This window comes from Biomphalaria glabrata, chromosome 4 (genome assembly GCF_947242115.1).
Source record: "Biomphalaria glabrata chromosome 4, xgBioGlab47.1, whole genome shotgun sequence".
NCBI lineage: Eukaryota > Metazoa > Mollusca > Gastropoda > Planorbidae > Biomphalaria > Biomphalaria glabrata.
The window spans coordinates 40057344-40083033 of record NC_074714.1 but is presented as its reverse complement, the minus strand read 5'-3'; the positions used below and the strand labels follow the sequence as shown (position 1 = coordinate 40083033).

The 25690-nt window shown below is 38.5% G+C and overlaps 1 protein-coding gene across 1 annotated transcript; it reads left to right on the top strand.

The window, feature by feature from the left end:
- Positions 1-21180: 21180 nt before the first annotated feature.
- Positions 21181-24441, top strand: LOC129925963 (trichohyalin-like). The gene has a single exon (XM_056027568.1). It carries the CDS (start codon positions 21181-21183, stop codon positions 24439-24441), a length of 3261 nt encoding a protein of 1086 aa, XP_055883543.1.
- The last annotated feature ends 1249 nt before the right edge of the window (positions 24442-25690 follow it).

Here is a 25690-nt window from a genome sequence, read left to right as displayed (position 1 = left end):
TTGATGTTATACACAGATTGTAAGACAAATTTCCATACGGACAATAAAGATTATTATTATTATTATTATTGTTAAATGGCTGAAAATAAATGTTCTAAAATAAAGGATGTTTTCAAAAATGGTCTGAAATAAATTGGTTAAAAATAAATGATGTAATATAAACATTCTGAAAATTAGTTTTCATTTAATGGCTTCAAATAAATTTCCAAAAATAAATGTCATATAAACGGCATCAAATAAATGGTCTCAAATAATGGTCTAAGATAACTGATGCCATATTAATGGCCTCGAAAAATAGTCTGAAAATAAATGGTCTAAAATGACTCTAACATGAATGACCTTAAACTTGCTTAAGTAAATGGTCTCAAAAAATACCTAACAAGAAATAATCTCCAACTAGGAAATATTAGTTAATACATACATTTTAAAAAGTCTACAATTCATAAATAAAACCAGCTAGATCTAGTTCTGATTTTGTTTCTCTTCCCTTCACTTTGTTATTTCAAGCTAATTTACTGAAGATCAATTTAGTACCTTAAAAATGTCAAGGTCTTCAATTAGAATTTTACATTGCCCTTGACAACTGCAAGCTGGTGTTTGCATCTATTTAGAATGACTCACGTGAAAGTTGACTGAACACGTTCTGACAACACTCACACGTTGGAGTTAGTTACAAGTAAATAAAGGGCATCATCTGCTTAGTATATAGGTTTGTACTCGGTTTTATTGGTCATTACGGTAAGCCCAAATCTTTTGCAGAACGTCAAGGGATAGCAGCAGACTGAGTTCGTGACTACAGTCCGTAGTGTATACTAAACGACCAGTCATCCTCATACATTGCCTCATACATTGCCCCATATATCGCCTCATACATTGCCTCATATATCGCCTCATACATCGCCTATGTCTTAGTGAATAATACAGATTATAAAATAATTCGGGACGTGGGACTGGGTGACGCAGTCCGGTGGTTGCCTATCAAGGATAATCGAGTTTCAATTATGACACGAGTTGTGTTGTGCCTGCTGGGTGCCTAAAGGAAGCTCGGAAACCTTTCTCTCTCCCCCCCTCCCAATTCTGACTAGTCCACAAAATAGATAGGAAGATTGGACCAAAGCGCTCTAAGCATGCTATAAGCATCAAAATACAGAAGCAATAAAAAAACAGGTTTACTAATTGGGTAAATAAAAAGAAAACCTTTTCATAGTAAACAGTTCTATGGTTTCAAAGATTTGTAAGTATCGGAAGATTAAAGAGGAGTGCAATATTTCACAAAGCTGCGCAGTCCTTGCGGTGACCCACATTTTATGCTTCCCCTAAAGCAGACAAAACCTTTAAAGTTCTCTTCTTTTTTTTTTCGCCGCCTGTGAGCGTCTTCTTATTTCTACGTGAATACATCTTGATGAGCCTTTTAGAAGGGCAGCTCTATGTGACTTGGGCAGTGGTTATAGGTATACGAGAAAGCGTGGCATCATTAATGCCTATTAGTCAACAACCAAAGGTGTTATACCTACGCCGTGGTCACGCATTATTACCTGTTAAGACAGCCTTTTGCAGCTTGCAATATCTTGACGTTCACTTTTGCATACGTTTCAGTATCGTCTGTCCAACATCCGTCTCGATTCGTCGTCAATCAGAAATTTGATTCGCCATTCAAAGAACGGCGTGAAGAAGTGTATTCAAGCATTTAAAATGGTGTCTAAGATGTTCAACTGTTTAGAACCGCTGAAAAAAAAATGTGGAAAATGTGTGTGTGCGTGTGTGTGTGTGTTGTTGTTGTGGATGAGCTTCTTTGTAAATGACAATTATAGCCTAGAATGTTAAATAAGAAACTAATATAAAGAAAGTAAGTGCCCTTGAGGCAAGACATGTTCCATTGGTGAAAGAAACGATGTTTTTTTGTTTGTTTTTTTTTAAAGAAAAGATTTTGTTTTTTTTTTAAAGAAAAGACTATTACATATTTTGGAAATAGGGTCATAGGCATTACCAAAATAATGTGTTTCCTGTTCGTTTATTTAATGAAATGGTTCTTCTAAAATTATATTCAAATTTGGTTGTAACACGTAAAAAAAGCATCTTATACAACCAGCTGAGCCGCAACATATTCATGAATGTTAACAATTATTACTATTTCATAAGAGTGATATAAGTGTGTGCGTTATCAATTATATTAAGTGTTCGTATTTGAGTTAAGCAAGTATTAACAAGTGTAATTGAGTATTCATACCCCTAGCGAGCATAGTCAACAAGAACAAGAGACAAGTAGAGCATAGCAGCAGCACTATATATATATAAAGTCAAACCCTGACATCTGGGGGCTCGTCCGGGAAAGTAGCTTTAGAAACGTAGCCTACATTATACGATTTTGTCGTCTCGTATGGAGATTAATTAATTACCAACAACACAGAAAGTTGTTTTGTGGCATAAACATCCGATAGAAAATATAAAGAAATAAATGGTTGAAATAAAAACATTTCTTCATTACAAGGGTGTTAACATTGCAGAGATAACGAATGATCCGTGGATCCAGGAAATGTTATTAAGTTAAAATAGAAAATTTTGTGATTTTAACAATTTCGATCCTTTGTATGTCGAGCTTGCCGACCTATGACTTTAGACAATGTCCTCCTTTTGCCGGACGTCTGGTAACCAGGCCCCATTAGTAACGAACCATGTTGGGAATTACTCCCTTAGAGCACGTGAGAGGAAGCGAGCAGTGAGTTTTAAGGTCGCCTTGTCCCCGTACAAGGACAACCCTGATGTCGGACATGCACCAGTTGTCTCTCTATCACATCTTTGTCCCGATCATCTTTCATGCAGAACTCGGCATTCCTAAAGAATGTGTTTTATTGTCTCGTCGTCCTCGATGCAGTGGCGGCACCATGTGTCGCAGTTTTCCCTTCACCGTCCTAAGTAAACACCAATTGACAGTGCCCGACTCGGAACTGGGCTAGGACGGCCTGAACCGCACGATTAAGTTGCCACCACGCATCTCTTTTGTCTGGTCTACTCATTGCCCTGTGGAGCTCACGACCCTTATCCAAAGAATCCCAGCCATCGTACCAAGGCGTCAACAAACGTTTCAATTTAAGTAAAACAACTAATGGAGTTTCTGATTCGGTAACCAGGCCCAGATGTGACCTATTTTATTGATCAATCTAACGCATATTAATGCGAGGTCATATTTCAAATTCACTTGTAACAACAGAACCAGAATTATTGGACTAAATAAAGGTCCAGTGTACACTCGTCATGACCCTGCTTAGGGCTGTGCCTCTTCACAGAGAACTCGCTGTCAAGCCATTTCTCAGAAAAAACTATTTATAGACATCTCATTAACAGCACAAGTTGACCTCCTAAATGTTGAAAACAAGTGCAGACGAGATAATGTGCCTCCCCCCCCAAAAAAAAAAAAAAACAAGGTGGGGGTGAATGATTCAGGTATGTCGTCAATTAACCTTTGACCCCCCTCCCCACTAGAAGACCCTACCAGGGCACAGGAACAAACCAAATATATAAACAAAGAACATAGCCAAATTAAGACATTCATATAATGTTTAAAACCTTGGTAGATTTAGTATCTAATTCTACTATCCCCTTACATATTTTGAATAAATGTAATTAACAAACACTCCCCTGTACTTAGACTGCACTACATTTATCATGAGTTGAGTCTCAAACATTAAGGATAAATAAGGATTAAAATGATTTTTTTTCAACATACTTTTTTCAGGAAAAAAAATTTGCGACTTACACAAAAAAAAAAAAAAGCGGGGAAATTAGATATTCAAGCCAGCTTTCCATCTGTTAGGTAGATCGTGATTGGATGGGACCTCTAAGGTGAGTTAACAGAAATGAGATGAAATTATACTAGTGTTAGTGAATGATGTTAGTAGATTCAAATAATTGTTAAGACAATATTCTAGAACCCAACAAGATATGTGTAGGACTGAAACGGAAGACGCAACAGATTTATTGAACGGACATTGAAGGATTGTGGGTAAACAAAAACTCGATAGATCTAGTGAAGACTGCGCATATTAAAGCTACTGGGAGCTTTCATGTTCAGACATATCCAGCAACTGTGTCCTGACTTTTTAAAGCTTTCATGTTCAGGCGTATCCAGCAACTGTGTCCTGACATTTTAAAGCTTTCGTGTTCAGACATATCCAGCAACTGTGTCCTGACATTTTAAAGCTTTCGTGTTCAGGCGTATCCAGCAACTGTGTCCTTACTTTTTAAAGCTTTCATGTTCTGATATATCCAGCAACTGTGTCCTGACTTTTTCCAGCTTTCGTGTTCTGATATATCCAGCAAAAGTCTTCACAAATTATCTAGATAGTTTCATATGTCTTGTGATAAATTTCAAATAACATCCCCGACCTTTAACCCCTAATTACCTGTGTTACAGATTAAGACAGCCACAGCTACAAATGTCAGTGTCGCCCTACACTCTTCTATTTCCTAGTAATTAACATACATTAATACAAGCGAAAATATTTTGTTATGTACAAAGAAAGGAGAAAAAAATACTCACTGTAACCCAGACACACAGCAGGTAACAGTCATAATATGAGATTAGTAAGAAACTTTCCTTATCATAAAATACGAGCGTACTCTGTATGTATAAATAATAACTCCCTGGTTTTCCTAACCCAGTTACCTTTCCTTGTTGAGTACCACCCACCTTGCTCCACACAGTAGTGATAGTGTTATTATATAATATCCACTTTGTTCCTCTTCCTTCTCCTGTTCGCTATGCATGTATCTATAGCTGAGCCTCGCACAACTGACCTGGCTTAGAAAGTCAACACACTACAAGAATGGATTTGGTCACTTGTCCAGGTAACGGACAACGTTTTCTGAAAGTGTCACGGCATGTCCGTGACGTAAATACGTAACCAAATAGAACCATTATGTCAAAATTACCGTTTACTCCAAAAAATTAGACTACACTACCTTAGTATGGCCTTCAGATGCGAAGTGACTATGGATCATGTCATAAAATGAGATGAATGCCTAGGCATTAGCTGTGGTCGGAATAATGTCGCCCTCTCCACGCAGCTGATGTATCCAAAGAAAATGCAGGTGCCTAAACCGTTTGGGATCAGCGGCGTCACAGACTTTGCAAGGGTATAGCACTGAGTGCTGCTAACTGCCTAAGTGTCGCCGGCTCCTGTTTTTTTCTGAGGGTTGACTCTCAAAGCCTTTTTCCTTCCCTCTCTCTCTTCCACCCTTTTTCTCTCTCCATCTCCCCCCCTCTCTGAATCTAGAACCCCCTTCCCCCCTTTTTTTTAAATTTCTTAAACCTGCGCTTCATAATTTTTCAACATAGACTTTTGATTTGATTTAGAAAGAAAGACCCGTTCCCTCTCCTCCCGCCCCGAGACACACAATTGTGCCTTTGGCCCGTGAATTCTAATATCACTTTTACTTATCTAATCCCCTCTTCAACGAACTCCCGTCCACAACAACAACAACAAACAGATATTCTTACGTACAATCTCTAACTTTAATTCTGCTTCTCATTCAATATTTAATACCGTTATACCATGTGTAGCATTTCGACCCCCCCCCCCATACACACACACACACACACTAGTAAGATTTTTTTTTTATGTAACGTGCGTCCAAAAGGAAGCGGAAATGACGTAAGGATTATTTAAAAATAAATTGACATAGGGAAAAAGAAAGAATGTGTTTGAAATGAATAGTAGGAAACTTCTATGCTATTTTTATTAGGCAGCTTTTTGTGGAATTACCTAACCCTAACCCTAACCCTAACCCTAACATATAACTAGTTAATAGAAACCTTACGGTTCTTCGCTAATTGCGGTGGCTAAGCTGTGAATCTGTGAAAACTGTGTCTTAGTAAGTACCAAAGTGGAAATAGGAACATGAATACGAAATTTCATGCCAATACCTTTGATAGTTTAAGAGATCTCCTGATAGGTACATAAACACATCAGTGGTGTTATGTGCTTATAATATAGATTTACCAATAGCCATCAGGGCTTTAAAAGAGGCATCAGTATTGGAGGTGAAAAGCTAACTAGTGTTAACAGCTTCAAATACCTCGGAGCTATTGTCTCAGATGAGGGAACAAAACCCGAATTATTGGCCCGAATAGCACAGTCCACAGCAGCCCTTTCAAAACTTAAAATAATATGGAAAGATAAGGGCTTAGCCCTCGGCACCAAAATTAGACTGATGCGCTCTCTGGTCATGGCCACATTTTTATATGCTTGTGAGTCGTGGACGTTGAATGCAGAGCTTGAGAGGAGGATCCTAGCAATGGAATTGAGATGCTACAGAAGGATCCTAGGCATCACATTCAAAGACCGCATCACAAACCAAGAAATCAGAGACAGGGTTACTGTAGCGATCGGAGCTCATGACGACCTGCTTACTATTGTGAAAAAACGAAAGCTTAAAACCTTTGGCCACATTACGAGATCTACGGGGCTCGCAAAGACCTTTCTTCAGGGAACAGTGCCAGGGAAAAGAAGAAGAGGCAGACAGAAAAAGCGATGGGAGGACAACATTAAAGAATGGACAGGCCTGCCATTGAGAGAGGTTCTGAACAAGGCAAAAAAAAGGGAGGAATGGAGAAAAACGGTCGACAAATCTTGCCTGGTGCCCCAACGGTCCAACAGACTAAGGGATAGGTAAAGGTAAAGGTAAAATATAGATTTGTATCTCAAAAACATGTGACTTGTTTACTTCAAGAAAGACGGCTGTTGTTGACTTTTTAAAGTGTTCCAGGACATCGCTCTGCCAACCGAAAACTATTTGTGTGAAAACCTATTTTAACTGAAATCCATTTTTACGTCCAGATAATAGAAATGCCTGATTTAAATTGCTGGATCGATAATTTAACAATGTCTGGTCATTTGTCCCTAGATTTGTTTCAATCTAGATTTCCAATCTCTCTTTCTCCCTCCCAGGGCTGAAGTTCACAGCGTACTAAATGACCGAGTGACACAGGATGTAAGGCAATAACACCGCCTGTGGTCGAGGTGGCAGATTGTCCTCAAATTGATTCAACATATTTTTTTAAAAGGAATTATCAGACAGCACTGATTCACACCAATGGAAGCAGAGGAACAAGAGCCAATGTCCTCTTTTATCATTGAAGAGGAATGGCATCTTTTATGTTCTTAAAAATTTGTTTTCTTTTTCTCAGTTGTCTTGAAATCAAGCGAATTATTTGATTTGGTGGAACTGAAGGAACTTTTGTATCAACAATATTTCTTATATACAAGCAAATGTATTGGTTTATTATTTATTATGTACAGTTTCAGTTGATAACAAACGAGAAGATGACCTAGATTTAATTCTGTAAGCTATATTTTAAGCCTATATTATTTTGCCTGCTTGGGCGTGTTTTTAGAGAATATCACGTGTTAATCTTTTACCATAAAATCTGTTTCCTTTAAACAAGTCCTATTCCTTACAGTTGGTTGACATGACGGTGGATTTAATATTAATTTCGAAAAAAAAAAAGAAAAAAAATCAGTTTCAGAAACACTGTCAACATTAAAACAACAACAAATACAGAAAAGAAAAAAAAAAGAAAGTGAATTATCTAAAATAACAAAATATGAAAACCTAAGCTTAACAATCAACCAACTATGTAAGCAAACTACAAAAATCAAGGTACAATGTTGTTATATCAGTCCAGGGGATAGTACCAACTGACCTCGCAGACACCTTCAATGCACTTAACACCCTAAAGAAGATTCTCGTTGAATGTCGGACGGCGGTACTGCTGCAGACCTGCCACATCACCCGAAAATTTCTATGTGGACACTTTTAGAATGATCATTGCATTATTTCTAAAATAATAATAATGATAGCTGTAGAAGTTTTTATTATTATTAAACTCCGCATTATCTTTAAACGAAGGTAAAAACATACCAGGAATTTTAAACACACACGCAAAAAAATACATGACACTTTGTGAAATCACAATCAAAGCATTTTCTATGAACTTTTAAAGGCGATTAGATAAAACGTTTCCATTATGATCAAATCCCTTACATAATTAGTTGGAAGAAATCATGTTTCTAATATTCAGGACACTTTTGGTGCGTATTTTATGTTTCCTGTTCTATTTGTGGTTATTTTTGGAATGTCCTATATTTGGCGGTCATGAGCGGATATGTCATAAATGTAGCCCGCAACAAAAGTCCGCGTGACGTCTGAATCACTGAGCGAGGGAAGAGAGCTGGACAATTTTAAAATGGTAATGAAGGACTTAACTTCTTGAAAGTCTGAGAGTGTGCTGCTCATATTAAGTAGAGCGTTGTCTTCTTCACGTGTTGTTCTCTGTGTCTGTCCTCGGTAGTACAGGAAGGTGAAGTGAAGAGTCTTTTACTTTTGTCCCGAATCTTATGTGGAACATGTAGTGTGGTACTTGTAGTGTGGGATGTCGTGTGGGACATGTCGTGTGGGATGTCGTGTGGGACATGTCGTGTGGGATGTCGTGTGGGATGTCGTGTAGGATGTCGTGTGGGATGTCGTGTGGGACATGTGTGGGATGTCGTGTGGTACATGTCATGTGGAACATGTCGTGTGGGATATCGTTTGGGATGTCGTGTGGGACATGTCGTGTGGGACATGTCGTGTGGGATGTCGTGTGGGACATGTCGTGTGGGATGTCGTGTGGGATGTCGTGTGGGACATGTCGTGTGGGATGTCGTGTGGGATGTCGTGTGGGATGTCGTGTGGGATGTCGTGTGGGACATGTGTGGGATGTCGTGTGGTACATGTCATGTGGAACATGTCGTGTGGGATATCGTTTGGGATGTCGTGTGGGATGTCGTGTGGGACATGTCGTGTGGGATGTCGTGTGGGACATGTCGTGTGGGATGTCGTGTGGGATGTCGTGTGGGACATGTCGTGTGGAACATGTCGTGTGGGATGTCGTTTGGGATGTCGTGTGGGATGTCGTGTGGGATATGTCGTGTGGGATGTCGTGTGGGATGTCGTGTGGGACATGTCGTGTGGAACATGTCGTGTGGGACATGTCGTGTGGGACATGTCGTGTGGGATGTCGTGTGGGATGTCGTGTGGGACATGTCGTGTGGGATGTCGTGTGGAACATGTCGTGTGGGATGTCGTTTGGGATGTCGTGTGGGATGTCGTGTGGGATATGTCGTATGGGATGTCGTGTGGGATGTCGTGTGGGACATGTCGTGTGGAACATGTCGTGTGGGATGTCGTGTGGGACATGTCGTGTGGGATGTCGTGTGGAACATGTCGTGTGGAACATGTCGTGTGGAACATGTCGTGTGGAACATGTCGTGTGGGACATGTCGTGTGGGATGTTGTGTGGGATGTCGTGTGGGATAAAGTGTGGGATGTCGTGTGGGATAAAGTGTGGGACATGTCGTGTGGGATGTCGTGTGGGACATGTCGTGTGGAACATGTCGTGTGGATTATGTCGTGTGGGATGTCGTGTGGGATAAAGTGTGGGATGTCGTGTGAGATGTCATGTGGGACATGTCGTGTGGGATGTCGTGTGGGATAAAGTGTGGGATGTCGTGTGGGATAAAGTGTGGGACATGACGTGTGGGATGTCGTGTGGGACATTTCGTGTGGGATGTCGTGTGGAACATATCGTGTGGGATTTCGGCTCCTTTTTGGTTGGCTCTGGAATGAACTAAAATTCTATTATTAGATTTAGTCTACATAAAAATAATAAAGTATCGACTTCTTTCGGCGCTTTGATCTCATTATCTAAATTTTTAAGAAGATCATCACTCATTTCACTCCTGTCTATCCATTCGACCACATCGCCTCCACAAAACGTAGAGTTTAGTTCCTCGCTTTGCAGTCGGTCCCTTTGGTCTCAGTATTTGTGTCGGCGCCATTCAAATTTTTGTGTGTGTAATTTCGACAAGTAAACCCGATGCAAAATATTTGTTGCATTTTTTTAGAGATGAGTGATTCAATTTTTCTTTTCAAAATTTGGCAAAATTGATCGTAACATGCAAGTTGTACAATCTTTGATGAGGGACCACTGCACATGTTTCATAATTTTGAACAATTTTTTTCTTGCTTTGTCACGTAATAAATCTTCTGACTCCACCCTCGGGGCCTCTCCCTTGTATAATAAAAGTTAATAATAAAAATGTTTAAAACCCTCCCCCCTTTAGTCGTTCCTTAATATTGGACAGTTCCCTAAGTGGATGTGAATAGTCAGACGAGATATTCTAACATTCTCATGCGGTGCAGTGATGTCGGAATCATGTGCCAAATATATTTAGTACATATTTTTAAACACTAATAATTTGGTTCATTTTGGCTATCAGACGCTTCATACTATTTAAGGTTTTTGTTTTTTTCATAATCTTTCGAATTTCTCAAATTTTCTTGTTTGCAGCATCGATTTGAAAACACGAGATTAACATTTTATGATATAAGACAACTGAGTTTTGTTTTGTTTTTTAAAAATAGATATACTTTGTGAGACTCCCTGTATCGTGCTGTCACATTGCATGTCTCAGCCACCTCGCAACAGTTAGGACATAATTGAAATTCCGAATACGTTCTTGTCCCTGGCCAGTACGATCTGTCATTAGCTCGTTGCGTAAAGGTCACAACAAATAAAACATGTCCGGAGGTCATTGGCCAAATACAAGGTCTTGACAGGCCAACCCGCCTCACGTACAGTTAAGTTCATGCGCCAAAATATCTGGACATTAGTCTCCATGAGGGGGGGAGGAGGAGTAATAGAAGTACGTGATGCCAGGCGTTAACTACGTTAGAGACAGTTAAAATAGACAGCATTGGTAAAGCACTAAGACCATTGGTAAAGCACTAAGACCATTGGTAAAGCACTAAGACCATTGGTAAAGCACTAAGACCATTGGTAAAGCACTAAGACCATTGGTAAAGCACTAAGACCATTGGTAAAGCACTAAGACCATTGGTAAAGCACTAAGACCATTGGTAAAGCACTAAGACCATTGGTAAAATCACTAAAATCAGTGGTAAAATCACTAAAACCAGTGGTAAAATCAGTACAACCAGTGGTAAACTCACTACGACCAGTGGTGAAATCACTAAAACCAGGGTAAAATCACTAAAACCAGTGGTAAAATCACTACAACCAGTGGTAAAACTACTGAACCTGGAGATTATTCTAGGACTAAGAAATGAAGTTAAAATCATGCATTTAATGTACAAAGATATTAATGTTAAATTGAAGACCATAAAATTTAAAATAAATAAGGGTTGAGTAAAATAATCTGTAAAAAGAAGTCGATTTTTAATTAAAACTTGGATTACACGCAGTCTGTATTGATCAGATCCATTTCAATCACCTTCCCATGCTAGTATAAACATGAGAAATAGACATGAGTTTTATTTTTTAAGCTTGCAAACAAAATTTTGTAAAAAGGTGGTTTCGAATTTCTAGAGCTTCGAGATAATCTGAAGTTTCAAGAAGGTTGATTTGGTACACAATTTATAGTTTCACACTAGATGTTCAGCGAGGCATCCCCGCCCCCCTTTCCACAAAGTTAATTACTGAAAAAACAAAGATGTCCTTAAAGTGTAGCAGCATGAAGCCAAACAAATTCACTAAACAGAAACCAATATGTAAAAACAGCGAAAACAAAAGTACGAACTTCAGTTTGAACTGCAATGCGATATTAGTTAGCTTTGGAAGGGAAGACGTGTTTTTTTATTGTTTTGGTTGAAGGGGAGGGAGAGGGGGGGGGTACACGTGTTTTTGTTTCACTTCTGTTGTTTTGTATCTTGCCTTCACCTTTAACACTCTTTCCCTGGGACATTACATTCTCCCCCCCCCCGGGCATTCTTTATGTTGGTACAATTTTTTAATTAGACAACAGAACTGTGAGAATAAAAAAAATATATATTCTGTTCATATGACTACTTCATTTTAATCTGTATTTATTTTTAAATTCCTTTCACTGCTCGGTAATTCACAATCGACATGTTTACAAATGTTCACCTATCGACCTTTTCAACGTCACCAAAGACTATTAGCAGGTCCCGAAACAAATACTGTAAATACGCTAATTGATTAATGCATGCCAGAGCGCGCAGACCGTTATTCTGAATAAGAGAAAAAAAAAGGGGGGGGGGGGGGACGGCAATGGTCACTTAACAATTACAATTAACAGGTCATTTACACCAAAAGCATTGATAGACCATGAGTACCTTTTAGTGAGGGGGGAGAGGTGGTGCGGGAGGAATTCTGATGCCCGTGTTGGGGGGCGTTACGTGAAGAAAAGTTCAAACATATGTGTGCCAAAGGTATTTGAAGTTCGGGTCAAACCTGAATGTCGCACCTGGTCTCACGTGATCAGAGATGCAAAGAATGGCATAACAATAAAAACCTCCAAGATGCTTTGTTGTTTGTCTTCCGATGTAATTAATATCCGCAATTAATATCCGCCATGATGTACACACCAAGTGACACGTGCTTTGAACGGGCAACAGTCGACTCTGGATAAATTTAAAAGATAAATAAATACATTTTTTCCAATATCAAAAATAGCGCTAGTAAACAAGTTGACTATTCTTGTTTTATTCCATCAAATATACAGTTCAATAATATAAATCGCATGGAAAAGTAAAGAAGTCGCAACTTGGTTGCTTAGTCACGTGAAACAATGCACTCATACTAAATCAAACATGGCGAATTTTCACATAACATTTTTTTTTTAAATTTTTACCACGAAAATGAAAGTAGAATATGAAAATGGGTTTACCAGTTTAGCCGACATATAATTGATATCAAATTTGAAATACTGTGAAAACGGGTTTACCCGATTTGTTACAAAGTTTCGTTCTTTAATGGAGATTAATTTAATATTTTTAAATTGTATTTATAGGGCCTTCAGGTTGTGGTAGGGACATTAAACATACACTACAGTCTCCATCATGATCTAAGGAACACTTGTGCCAATTTTTATCAAGATTGGTCAAATGGTTTTGATGTCTATACTGGACATACATACATAATCTTATCCATACATACATACATACTCCTAACGTTCTACTTAATATATTAGATTATTTTCAATCACGATACGTTTAGAAAGTGACTGTCTTTAAGGTCCCAAAGGGGTCATCCATAAACCAAACTCTGTTGTCTTATATCTTGTTTTCTTGCATTTTGTTTTCAAGCGCCAAACAAAAGTCAAAGGTCAAATTGTTTATCACTTTGGCTGGAACTAGAGCCCGAGATTTGTCCAACGTGGCCACAAGGTTCAATTACAACACGTAATGTAAAGTCGCACTGTTAGGTGCTATCATCAAACAGAATCACTTCCGTATTGCCCATGTCTTGAGTACTCAGCTTACAAGTACCGGTAGCAGATCTGTATATTAAATTACGCCTACCTTTTGTAAACAAGAGAAAAACACATTAGTGACGCGTAAGAGGAAGTGGGGGGGGGTTCATTCAAAGTTCTACGGGGGTCGTTTTGTACGTTTTAATGTTGTCAGATAAAAACACAAATTACAAAAACACATTTTTTTTTTTGTAAATCAAATCTTTTTCTTCATTCTCATTCTAGCTGGAATCTTCAGTCAATAAGTTCTGTATCTGAGATGAACTGCACAGCGGTTTTCTACTTTTAAAGGTTTGTTCTGGGCCCAGTATCTTGTTCGGGATTCTTGAAATAGTACACAGATTTGAATGACGTAATCAGTATTCTCTAGTGAGAATACACAATGGAACGTGTTCTTACTTCCAAACTCGATAGTAGATAGATTCTATTGACTAAGGACACTTGTATACAAAAACATCGGACTAGAATATCAAAAACATGAGCTCTTACAAGGTAGAAAAAAAAAAGTTTCTTCCAACCCCTCGTACCCTTTCCTCTGTACTTTCCACCTCCCCCCTCCACCCATACCACTCCAATATATCATTCAGGGTTAATAAAAAAAAAACAAAGATTTCCATAAATCATAGATGCATGTCAAGTTTCATGTTTTAAAGCAAATTATCTCTAATGGGACTCGCCTGGTCTAAATATTGAGATATGAATGCACTCTTCAAGTAAAATATATGCCATGTAGAGACTGGATGCTCATTGTGTTTAACACACATTTATACTTAAAAGAAGTAATAGATCTATAGAGTGTTACTGTTATACAATTATTTCTCAATTTATATAACCGAATGGTCTTCAATTTTGTATTCGATTCATTTCTTGTAACGCTTCATTATAGGCTTTCCAATGATCTTTGAAGATTCGTTTATCTAGTATCTAGATCTAGTCTAGAATTTGACATTTGTATAATCAACAAGTTATTTTAAGTGAACTGTGCATAATTATTGTCACGGGTCGTCGACTATGCTTGTTTGTATTGGTTCGCTTTTGCAGGAGAGCACCGTTCAATCGCTGGCATTAATTAATTACAATTAATTGATTAATACATGGTTAATTTTTTTAAAAGTCAAATTATTACACAGGCACTGAGGAAAGTAGCTGGCAGAGGGTGGCGTTTGAAAGAGACAGTTGCAGAACTCTCTCACACGCCGCATGTACCACATTTGAGACCCAAAGTAAAGTCCTTTTTGAAGACAGGTACAGAAAACGAAAACTGCTTTGTCTGCATGAGATGCGGAAAAATATGTAGGTCGCAAGTGGGTTTGCGTGGTCATGTGAAACACTGTACTCATCCTTAATCTTCGGCATCGAAGGCATTACCATTATTATTAAAAATGATTGTATTGTTGTAATTGGTCTCTGCATATTTCTAATTTGAAAAAAAAATAATAAAAAATATTTTGTAGTTACACAATGTTGGTTGTAATACTAAGGAGACTTATGCGATGTTTTACTGTAACAAACAATGACTTGTAACAGCACTGGGACAAAATCAACACATGACTATGAACGTGAACAAAAAAGTGTGACCTTGCGTTAATGCTCCCATTTTATGATATGTATAGCACACGGATTAGTCTGAAGTACATTATATCAACATATCGCAACGTATCAAATAACAACCCAGATTTAATACATTAATAGATTTGCAATAAAACAAGCAACATGCCAACAACTGCTCTCCACCTTTTACATTTTTTTTTTAGTTTTTCTTCCCAAAACAACACGGTCTTTGTTTCCTTTACCAAATGTATGCACCGCAAAAAGCCATCCGTCGTAGCGCACTTTTAGACCAATCTAATCTGCTCAATTTATGTTTTTTTTTTTTTCCCGTCCTTTTCATTATGTTTGGTATTATTAGATTATCTGCCCTTGGTTCCTCTTCAGAAGTCGGGTTGGAATTTCATCGAGTTGGAAATTCTCGAAGGTGATATGGTTTAGTTTGTGCCTTGTGTGGGCGTTTTGGGGTTGGGGGGGGGCGGTGCAGGGAGAAAAGGGGGAGGGTCAAGTATTTTGTGAATGAGTTGAACTACGACCAAGATAAGTTCTACGTTTTAATGAAATTACATACTCGTTATGAGAGCAGAAATCGGAGCAGACGACCTGGCCGGCGTGCAGTAAACTTGATCTTATAAATAGATCCTATAATTTGATTATGAACTTGTATTTCGTAAACAGAAAACATGGTATGTTGTTTTGGCGGGAATATACGCCATGACCTTGAAAACATTTAGACATAATTTGTATTATCTTGAGAGAAACATTGTGTGAAATCAAAATTTGGGTTGGATTATTTATACGATTCTTAAAAGATTTTGTGTTTTCTTGCTACATAGATCAAAATACTTTGAAAGGCATTAAAAAAAATATTTTTCATTCTACCCAAACTTAAATTTCGCAGAATCCTTCTGTAAATTTGCATTAAAATATGAAACCACATTAAAACAAACGATACAGGGCATCGACGATAACTGAAGGATAAAGTGCTTGGCTTCCGAACCGAGGGGTCCCAAGTTCAGATCACTGTTATATTTTAAACTTCGAGATTATTGGTACGCCCCTGAGTCCACCTGACCTACGTCGGGGAAGTGGACATAGAAACAGATGAGGGTATTACATTATCTACCCCAATACATCGCAAGGGATGCCTGGAACCGCTACGAAGAAAAAGAAAAAAAAAACATTTTTCTTCTAGGAGATTTCGATGTAGTTTTGGAAATCCAAGAAGCTAGCAAAAAAGTTTTAAAAAATAACGAAGATTGTAACTGTAATTGTATTCATGTTTATTTTTTAGGAGCTCAAAAAAAACAACGTGTTTGTCTTTTCACTCAAACCCTGTAGATTGGTAGATGGGTAGATGGGTGTTAGGTTATTTAGTACTCAACGTAGGGCAAAGATAAGTTTTGATGCTTCCGAGTTCCACGAATGTGAATTTAGATTTACTATACACTATAAGACTTTATATTTAAAAAAAACAAAACAACAGTGTGAGTTATTTTTTTAAATAAAAAGTAACATTTTCAGAACACCAAAGTAGAAATTACACGTATTTGTATCATGCCCCAGAACATAATGAAATTGGATTTACTGAAGCAATTTCTGTGTTTGGGACCTCTACGTGGCAGACACTCAGCCACACGGACTGCACAAAACGTAAAGCTACTTTTACTCTTTAGTAGAGCTCTAAAAATCTCTGATGTTACAATTTTGACTAGTGTTAAACTTTTTTTTTTTTTCAATCTTTCAATTTTACATATTCATCCAGCCAGTGTTATGGGTGAGGAGGGGTATTACTGTACTTGAACTAGACCTAACAGTAAAACATCAGAGGAGACAAACAAGCTCGAACATAACAAGTATGCGCCATACAACGCAGCCGTGCACTCGAGAATGTCTCAACATATGAGAAAGTACAATGATGTCATCAACTATAAAGTTACACCTGACTCTCGCCATAAATTTCAATAGGACAGGTACAGTCGTCTCGACAGGCCTTGGCGGTAGTGCCTGATATTAAAGGATCTGTACTTACTGAAAAGTACGAAGGTTTTAAAAAAAATAGGCAGCGACCTTGAAGTTGTTCCGTCTGGTAACTGATGAACAAGTGTATCAAGTTCTGCGTTTTTTTTAGGAGCCATTCGCGCCATGATAGGCCTTGATGGGCCATGATAGGCTGAATACCACCATTCGGGTCCAGCTCAACTCTTTCATTTCACGTTATCTGATGTTTACATCTTTCACGGTGTTTGGTGTTATGCACTATTAACTTCAAAGAGCTGCCTTAAGTTTCCAGAAGAGATGAGTTTAGATAGTGTAATGTTCTGAATGATTAAAACAATCCTCCCCTCCCAACCCTTCTACACCCTTTGTTTTTTTGTTTGTTTGTTTGTTTGTTTGTTGTTTAGTGTGCTCAAAACGCACACAATACACATATTTTCATTCTTAATGTCTAATAGAAACAACATTATTTTTTATTTTTGCAGGACACTGACTTACTTATTTACTTTTAATCACTTCAAGTGTATGTTGTGTTTTTTTTCTTGTTATATTTATAGGGCAGCCGCAGAAAATAAAAATTACTTTCTCTTTGTGTAACCATCTGATCGCCCTGTTGTCCTTCTGTCAAACTGAGAAATCGAAAATTATCTAGGGCTATTGAAAATTCTTTTCCATCATCACCTGTATTAGAACTACGTTCTATGTTTTTCATATTTCAAAGTGAAGTCACGAACAATTGCATGGATATCTCCTACAATGCAATCTCATATATTCATATCATTTCTTTGCTGGAAAAAAAGATTTTTTTTTTTGATAAGCAAATATTGAATGAAAATGTTAATGAATTATTTAAAGAAATATTAAAGACATGAGAATAACAGTCAAGAAGTTTTCATACATCTCAACATCTTGGCGAAATAACAATAATAATAATAAAAAAATAAAATGAAGGTTACAAAAACAAAGTTTGTATTTTCCCATCAACAAGAAGTACTCTTCAGGAATTGTCATCCACTTTTAGCACCAGAACAAAACAACAAAAAACAAATAAACCAATACACAAGAACAGACCCTGTCTCTCTCTCTCTCTTTCTCTCTCTCTCTCTCTTTCACACACACACACCCCAAATAGACATACATACACACAATAAGGCCTTAACGATTACCACGTGACGAAGAATGTGGGAATAATATTATGTATATATTTTTATTTCTTAAAATTTGATTTTTGCATACTACTTCTCTCTCTTTCTCTCTTTCTCTCTCTTTCTCACTCTCTCTTTTTCTCTCGTACTCTCTCTCTCTCTTTTAGCAAACGTTTATTTTCTCTCTGTACACACTTCTTTGTGTGAGTGCTGTGTTTGAGTAGCAATGCCCACGTGCATTACATGATGTCCTTAAGAAACGTCTAAAGCATGAGCGCCTCATCAAAAACTCACCAGTGAAATGGGGGTCCCCTAGTGAGTCAAAAACTTCACCAGTGAAATGGGGGTCCCCTAGTGAGTCAAAAACTTCACCAAAAAAACACAAACTATGTTAAATCTAAGTTGATTAAAAGTTGATTATAAGTTGATTTTGAGTTGATGGAGAGCTGATCAGGGACAACTGATAATTACGCATTTCTTTTTTGTGTGTCCTACCTCAAATATCACAAGAAAATCAATGTAAACAACTAAAGGACCAATTGAATGAAATTGTTGACAACATACCAGATTTTAAATCAGGACACAATAACATACTCTTGCACAAAAACAACATACATACTGAAAGTGAATCACATACACACAAAATATATATACAGATATATATCTAAACGATTACACTGGAAACATCGGAGTTGGGGGGGGGGGGGAGAAATCCACTCTTGAGCTCGGAAGCTAAATTCAAGGGATTAGTTTTAACTATAGTGCGACATAGGCGTCACCTTTTCGGATCTCATCCTAGACTCCTCACTGACACTGTTAGAATAAGTAGCCATAAAGATACTTGAGAAACATTCTGTAAATAAAGACTTCGCTTCCTCACACACAACCCGAGCACGTGATCGCTTCACGTTTCGGAATTGAGCAAAAGTTATTTCACTTTCAAACAGAGACGTTGCTGGCGCAAAGAATAATGTATAACCTTGAACGCTCAAAAACAAAAGGGATTATATTTTTGTTGATATTTTTTTTCTCAGCTGCAGACGTCTGTGTGATGTTCATTTGTTGTCTTAAGTCCAGAACTGAAGCACCTGCTTCCATTTCTATTTATATTTACAACAAATTTTTTTTTTCATAATTTTGATTTTTAGTGACAGTTCGATTTGTCCCGTAGCCTGAAAGGCAAATATATGGAGCCGAATTAGCACAAGGCACAAATATATGGAGCAGAATTAGCACAAGGCACAAATATATGGAGCAGAATTAGCACAAGGCACAAATATATGCGATGATTGTATTTGTATATAGTATTTTAAATTGCACTTCATAGGATCTTGGGTGTAAGATTAACGAATTCTAGGTTTATTTATTATTATTCCATTGGTCTATTAGTTTAAGTGTGACTTGAGAGATTGTTATTGTTGCCAGAGGCCTGAGTTTTAAGACTAATAAATAGAAGTACAGGATAAGGCATTGTTCATAGTTTGTGGTTTGTTTAATAGTTCAACATTCGATGGCGTTATTTACTGTTATAGTTTACGCTTATTGCTTTATTAAATCTATATTCTGTTCCTAATATATCCCTGGGTGTTTCTTTGAATTGTTGAAATAAATACGTTTATGTGTCCATGTTAGAGCTATGCCAGGAGTTCACATCAGTATGTGTAGAGAGGAACAGAACAGAGAAAATTGAGGCTGTCATCAGAGGTGATACTTTGTCTCTCTGGCACTCGTTCAATCTGAGATGGTTAAATGCAGATGCCAATTTATGAAACGTTTTTAATCCGACCGCTCTCAAACACTGTTTCAAGTTGACCAACACTTGGAGACCATCTTCTTTCTGTTCTATGTACCACAACTGCAATTGGAGATCCGCCTTTGAGTAACGACTTCTTTGTGGAAAGCTTTTATTGAAAAGTTACATACTGACGAATCTTTCTTTCACCCCTACCACGTGCTATGACTTCGGTTCCATATAGCAGACCCACTGGGGGGGGGGGGGGTCCTTTTTGTTTCTTGTTGACCAGTTCATTTGCTCTCTATGGATACGTCCCCACCCTCTCCACTCCCATGATGTTGAAAAATGCTTGCATGGAGACGGACAGATCCATCGACTGAATGTCTGACTCACTAACGGACAGACTGAAATAGATAGATAGATAGATAGATAGATAGATAGATAGATAGATAGATAGATAGATAGATAGATAGACAGACAGACAGACAGACAGACAGACAGACAGACAGACAGACAGACAGACAGACAGACAGACAGACAGACAGACAGACAGACAGACGGACGGACGGAAGGATGGACGGACGGACGGACGGAATGACAACGGTCAGACAGACAGACAGATAGATAGATAGAAAGATTAGATAGATAGATGAATGGATGGATGGATGGATAGATAGATAGATAGATAGATAGATAGATAGATAGATAGATAGATAGATAGATAGATAGATAGGTAGATAGAGGGGGTATCTTTGAGCCCCTATACACTGCCATCATTCTCTATTACAAAACATACACAATCATGTGCTCCTACTATAACAACGGAAATGCACATGTACCGTTACGGTAATTGGAAGGTAGGTTAGAGATACGAAATAAACAATTTATATCAGGTACTTTTTGATTGGCTGGCTCTGCTTCGATCTCCCACAATGAAGAAACAGAAACCTAGCGAAACGTATCACATTTAAAATGTACATATTGTAAGTTTTAGTTAAAAGTTTAATTACCAACCTTACAAATATAAATACCATGTTTTAATTGGTGTTGGGTTGTATAGCTTAACTGTAGAGTTAGGAAACTATTGATTGCAGATCAATAACCGAGAGCCGCAATTAATCAATCATATAATCTTCCCTCTCCCACCCCATCCACCCCAGCCTGTTTTTCTTTTTTTTTTTTGGGTGGTTGGGAGCAGCACAAATATAGCTCATTGTGATAATGGAAATGAATGTGCGTATATGTGATGTGTGTTGAGTGTGTGTGTGAGAGAGAGAGAAAGAGAGATAGAAAAAGGGGTGGGGGGAAGATATCATGAACTGACGCACATATTTGTCGTTAAAAGTTTCAACAAAATGAAAGGACACAAGACTTACAAAGTATAGATCTATACATGGGAGAAATGGAGGGAAACTATGAGATGTCGGGAAACTATGAGATGGCGGGAAACTATGAGATGGCGGGAAACTATGAGATGTCGGGAAACTATGAGATGGCGAGAAACTATGAGATGGCGGGAAACTATGAGATGGCGGGAAACTATGAGATGGCGGGAAACTATGAGATGGCGAGAAACTATGAGATGGCGGGAAACTATGAGATGGCGAGAAACTATGAGATGTCGGGAAACTATGAGATGTCGGGAAACTATGAGATGGCGAGAAACTATGAGATGGAGGGAAACTATGAGATGGAGGGAAACTATGAGATGGAGGGAAATTATGAGATGGAGAGAAACTATGAGATGGAGGGAAACTATGAGATGTCGGGAAACTATGAGATGTCGAGAAACTATGAGATGGAGGGAAACTATGAGATGTCGGGAAACTATGAGATGGCGAGAAACTATGAGATGGAGGGAAACTATGAGATGGAGGGAAACTATGAGATGGAGAGAAACTATGAGATGTCGGGAAACTATGAGATGTCGAGAAACTATGAGATGGAGGGAAACTATGAGATGTCGGGAAACTATGAGATGGCGAGAAACTATGAGATGGAGGGAAACTATGAGATGGAGGGAAACTATGAGATGGAGGGAAACTATGAGATGGAGAGAAACTATGAGATGGAGGGAAACTATGAGATGTCGGGAAACTATGAGATGTCGAGAAACTATGAGATGGAGGGAAACTATGAGATGGCGAGAAACTATAAGATGTCGGGAAACTATGAGATGGCGAGAAACTATGAGATGTCCGGAAACTATGAGATGTCGGGAAACTATGAGATGTCGGGAAACTATGAGATGTCGGGAAACTATGAGATGTCGGGAAACTATGAGATGTCGAGAAACTATGAGATGGAGGGAAACTATGAGATGTCGGGAAACTATGAGATGGCGAGAAACTATGAGATGTCGGGAAACTATGAGATGTCGGGAAACTATGAGATGGCGAGAAACTATGAGATGGAGGGAAACTATGAGATGGAGGGAAACTATGAGATGGAGGGAAACTATGAGATGGAGAGAAACTATGAGATGGAGGGAAACTATGAGATGTCGGGAAACTATGAGATGGAGAGAAACTATGAGATGGCGAGAAACTATGAGATGGAGGGAAACTATGAGATGTCGGGAAACTATGAGATGTCGAGAAACTATGAGATGGAGGGAAACTATGAGATGTCGGGAAACTATGAGATGTCGGGAAACTATGAGATGTCGAGAAACTATGAGATGGAGGGAAACTATGAGATGGAGGGAAACTATGAGATGGAGGGAAACTATGAGATGGAGAGAAACTATGAGATGGAGGGAAACTATAAGATGGAGGGAAACTATGAGATGGAGAGAAACTATGAGATGGCGGGAAACTATGAGATGGCGAGAAACTATGAGATGGCGAGAAACTATGAGATGTCGGGAAACTATGAGATGGCGAGAAACTATGAGATGGAGGGAAACTATGAGATGGCGAGAAACTATGAGATGGAGGGAAACTATGAGATGGCGAAAAACTATGAGATGGCGAGAAACTATGAGATGGCGAGAAACTATGAGATGGCGAGAAACTATGAGATGGCGAGAAACTATGAGATGGCGAGAAATTATGAGATGGAGAGAAACTATGAGAAGTCGGGAAACTATGAGAAGTCGGGAAATTATGAGATGGCGAGAAACTATGAGATGGCGAGAAACTATGAGATGGCGAGAAACTATGAGATGGAGGGAAACTATGAGATGGCGAGAAACTATGAGATGGAGGGAAACTATGAGAAGTCGGGAAACTATGAGAAGTCGGGAAACTATGAGAAGTCGGGAAACTATGAGAAGTCGGGAAATTATGAGAAGTCGGGAAACTATGAGAAGTCGGGAAACTATGAGATGGCGAGAAATTATGAGATGGAGAGAAACTATGAGATGTCGGGAAACTATGAGAAGTCGGGAAATTATGAGAAGTCGGGAAACTATGAGAAGTCGGGAAACTATGAGAAGTCGGGAAATTATGAGATGGAGAGAAACTATGAGAAGTCGGGAAACTATGAGATGGCGAGAAATTATGAGATGGAGAGAAACTATGAGATGTCGGGAAACTATGAGAAGTCGGGAAATTATGAGAAGTCGGGAAACTATGAGAAGTCGGGAAACTATGAGAAGTCGGGAAATTATGAGATGGAGAGAAACTATGAGAAGTCGGGAAACTATGAGAAGTCGGGAAATTATGAGAAGTCGGGAAACTATGAGATGGAGAGAAACTATGAGAAGTCGGGAAATTATGAGATGGAGAGAAACTATGAGAAGTCGGGAAACTATGAGATGGAGAGAAACTATGAGAAGTCGGGAAACTATGAGATGGAGAGAAACTATGAGAAGTCGGGAAACTATGAGATGGAGAGAAACTATGAGAATTCGGGAAACTATGAGATGGAGAGAAACTATGAGAAGTCGGGAAATTATGAGAAGTCGGGAAATTATGAGAAGTCGGGAAACTATGAGAAGTCGGGAAACTATGAGAAGTCGGGAAATTATGAGATGGAGAGAAACTATGAGAAGTCGGGAAACTATGAGAAGTCGGGAAATTATGAGAAGTCGGGAAACTATGAGATGGAGAGAAACTATGAGAAGTCGGGAAACTATGAGATGGAGAGAAACTATGAGAAGTCGGGAAATTATGAGATGGAGAGAAACTATGAGAAGTCGGGAAACTATGAGATGGAGAGAAACTATGAGAAGTCGGGAAACTATGAGAAGTCGGGAAATTATGAGATGGAGAGAAACTATGAGAAGTCGGGAAACTATGAGATGGAGAGAAACTATGAGAAGTCGGGAAATTATGAGAAGTCGGGAAACTATGAGATGGAGAGAAACTATGAGAAGTCGGAAAATTATGAGATGGAGAGAAACTATGAGAAGTCGGGAAACTATGAGATGGAGAGAAACTATGAGAAGTCGGGAAACTATGAGATGGAGAGAAACTATGAGAAGTCGGGAAACTATGAGATGGAGAGAAACTATGAGAAGTCGGGAAATTATGAGATGGAGAGAAACTATGAGAAGTCGGGAAACTATGAGAAATCGGGAAATTATGAGAAGTCGGGAAACTATGAGATGGCGAGAAACTATGAGAAGTCGGGAAACTATGAGAAGTCGGGAAACTATGAGAACCATGTGAATGAATGGGAGCGGACATTTGTTTTTCAGGTTGATGTCCTGCACTACATGGTATTATCTAGTTAGTACGTAAGTCCGTGGGAGTTTATGTTGTCATACCTACACGGGACTCCACACTTCTTGATGAACTGGTGCTGTGGGAATGGGGACACAGAGAAATACACACACACACACACACAAAACTGGGACAATGGGTAGAGGGGTAAGGATACCCTGATGCCCTACATGTACAATGAGAGAGAGAAAGAGAGAGAGAGAGAGGAGGAGGAGGATGGTAGAACGACAACAGGAAATAAATTTGACAAATGATTAGAACTGGCGAAAGATTAATGAACTTCCTCTCATAACGACATATATTTGTTGTTCCCCATGAAGAGTGTGTTGCTGAGTGAGTGTGTGTATGGGGTATGTAAGGGTGTTGAAGGTCTTTGGTCTGACTGTTTTTATGCAAAGCAGCATCGGCACCTTGGCTTTAGCGCAGTAAACGCCCTACTGTGTAGGCAATGAGGGAGAGAGAGAGAACTCATGAATAGCCAACACAAAAAAAAGTTAAAATATTTAAATGACTTATTTCCACAAATCTGTTTTTTTTTTTAAGTTTAGACATTCCAGAACATTTCAGATCTCAGAAGAGATTCCAGAACATTTCAGATCTCAGAAGAGATTCCAGAACATTTCGAATCTCTAAAGAGATTCCAGAAAATTTCGAATCTCAAAAGATATTCCAGAACATTTCGAATCTCAAAAGAGATTCCAGAACATTTCGAATCTCAAAAGAGATTCCAGAACATTTCGAATCTCAAAAGAGATTCCAGAACATTTCGAATCTCAAAATTAAAAATAAAACGTATCCCCTCCTCTCCTAAACCCCTTCCCACCCGCACACGCACATCATTGCAATACAGCAGATGTCATCAAACCTTTTGACCCAGGGACCCCTCTATATAGTCAAAACTTGCCCACGGACCCCTCAGTGAAAAAGCTAAATAAACACATAGTACATAAATAAATATCAAATGTAAAAAAAAAAAAAAAAAGAACACATTTTGTTGAGTATTGATTGAGATTAAAACTTGTGTTGGACTGCTCGTCACAATGAGAATTTAGTTCTAGTAAGTTTCTTTTATTTCTCATGAGATTTATTCTCTACATGACTGCCACGTTGTACGAACTAAAAAGAAGGGAAAGCAGTCAACAACCTCTTGACACTCACCCATAAAAGAAGATATACATTTAAAATATGTTTTTGTAACCAGATTGTGTGGTCTCCTTGTATGAACATCGGTTTAAGTTCCTTGTTAGTGAATATTTCAAT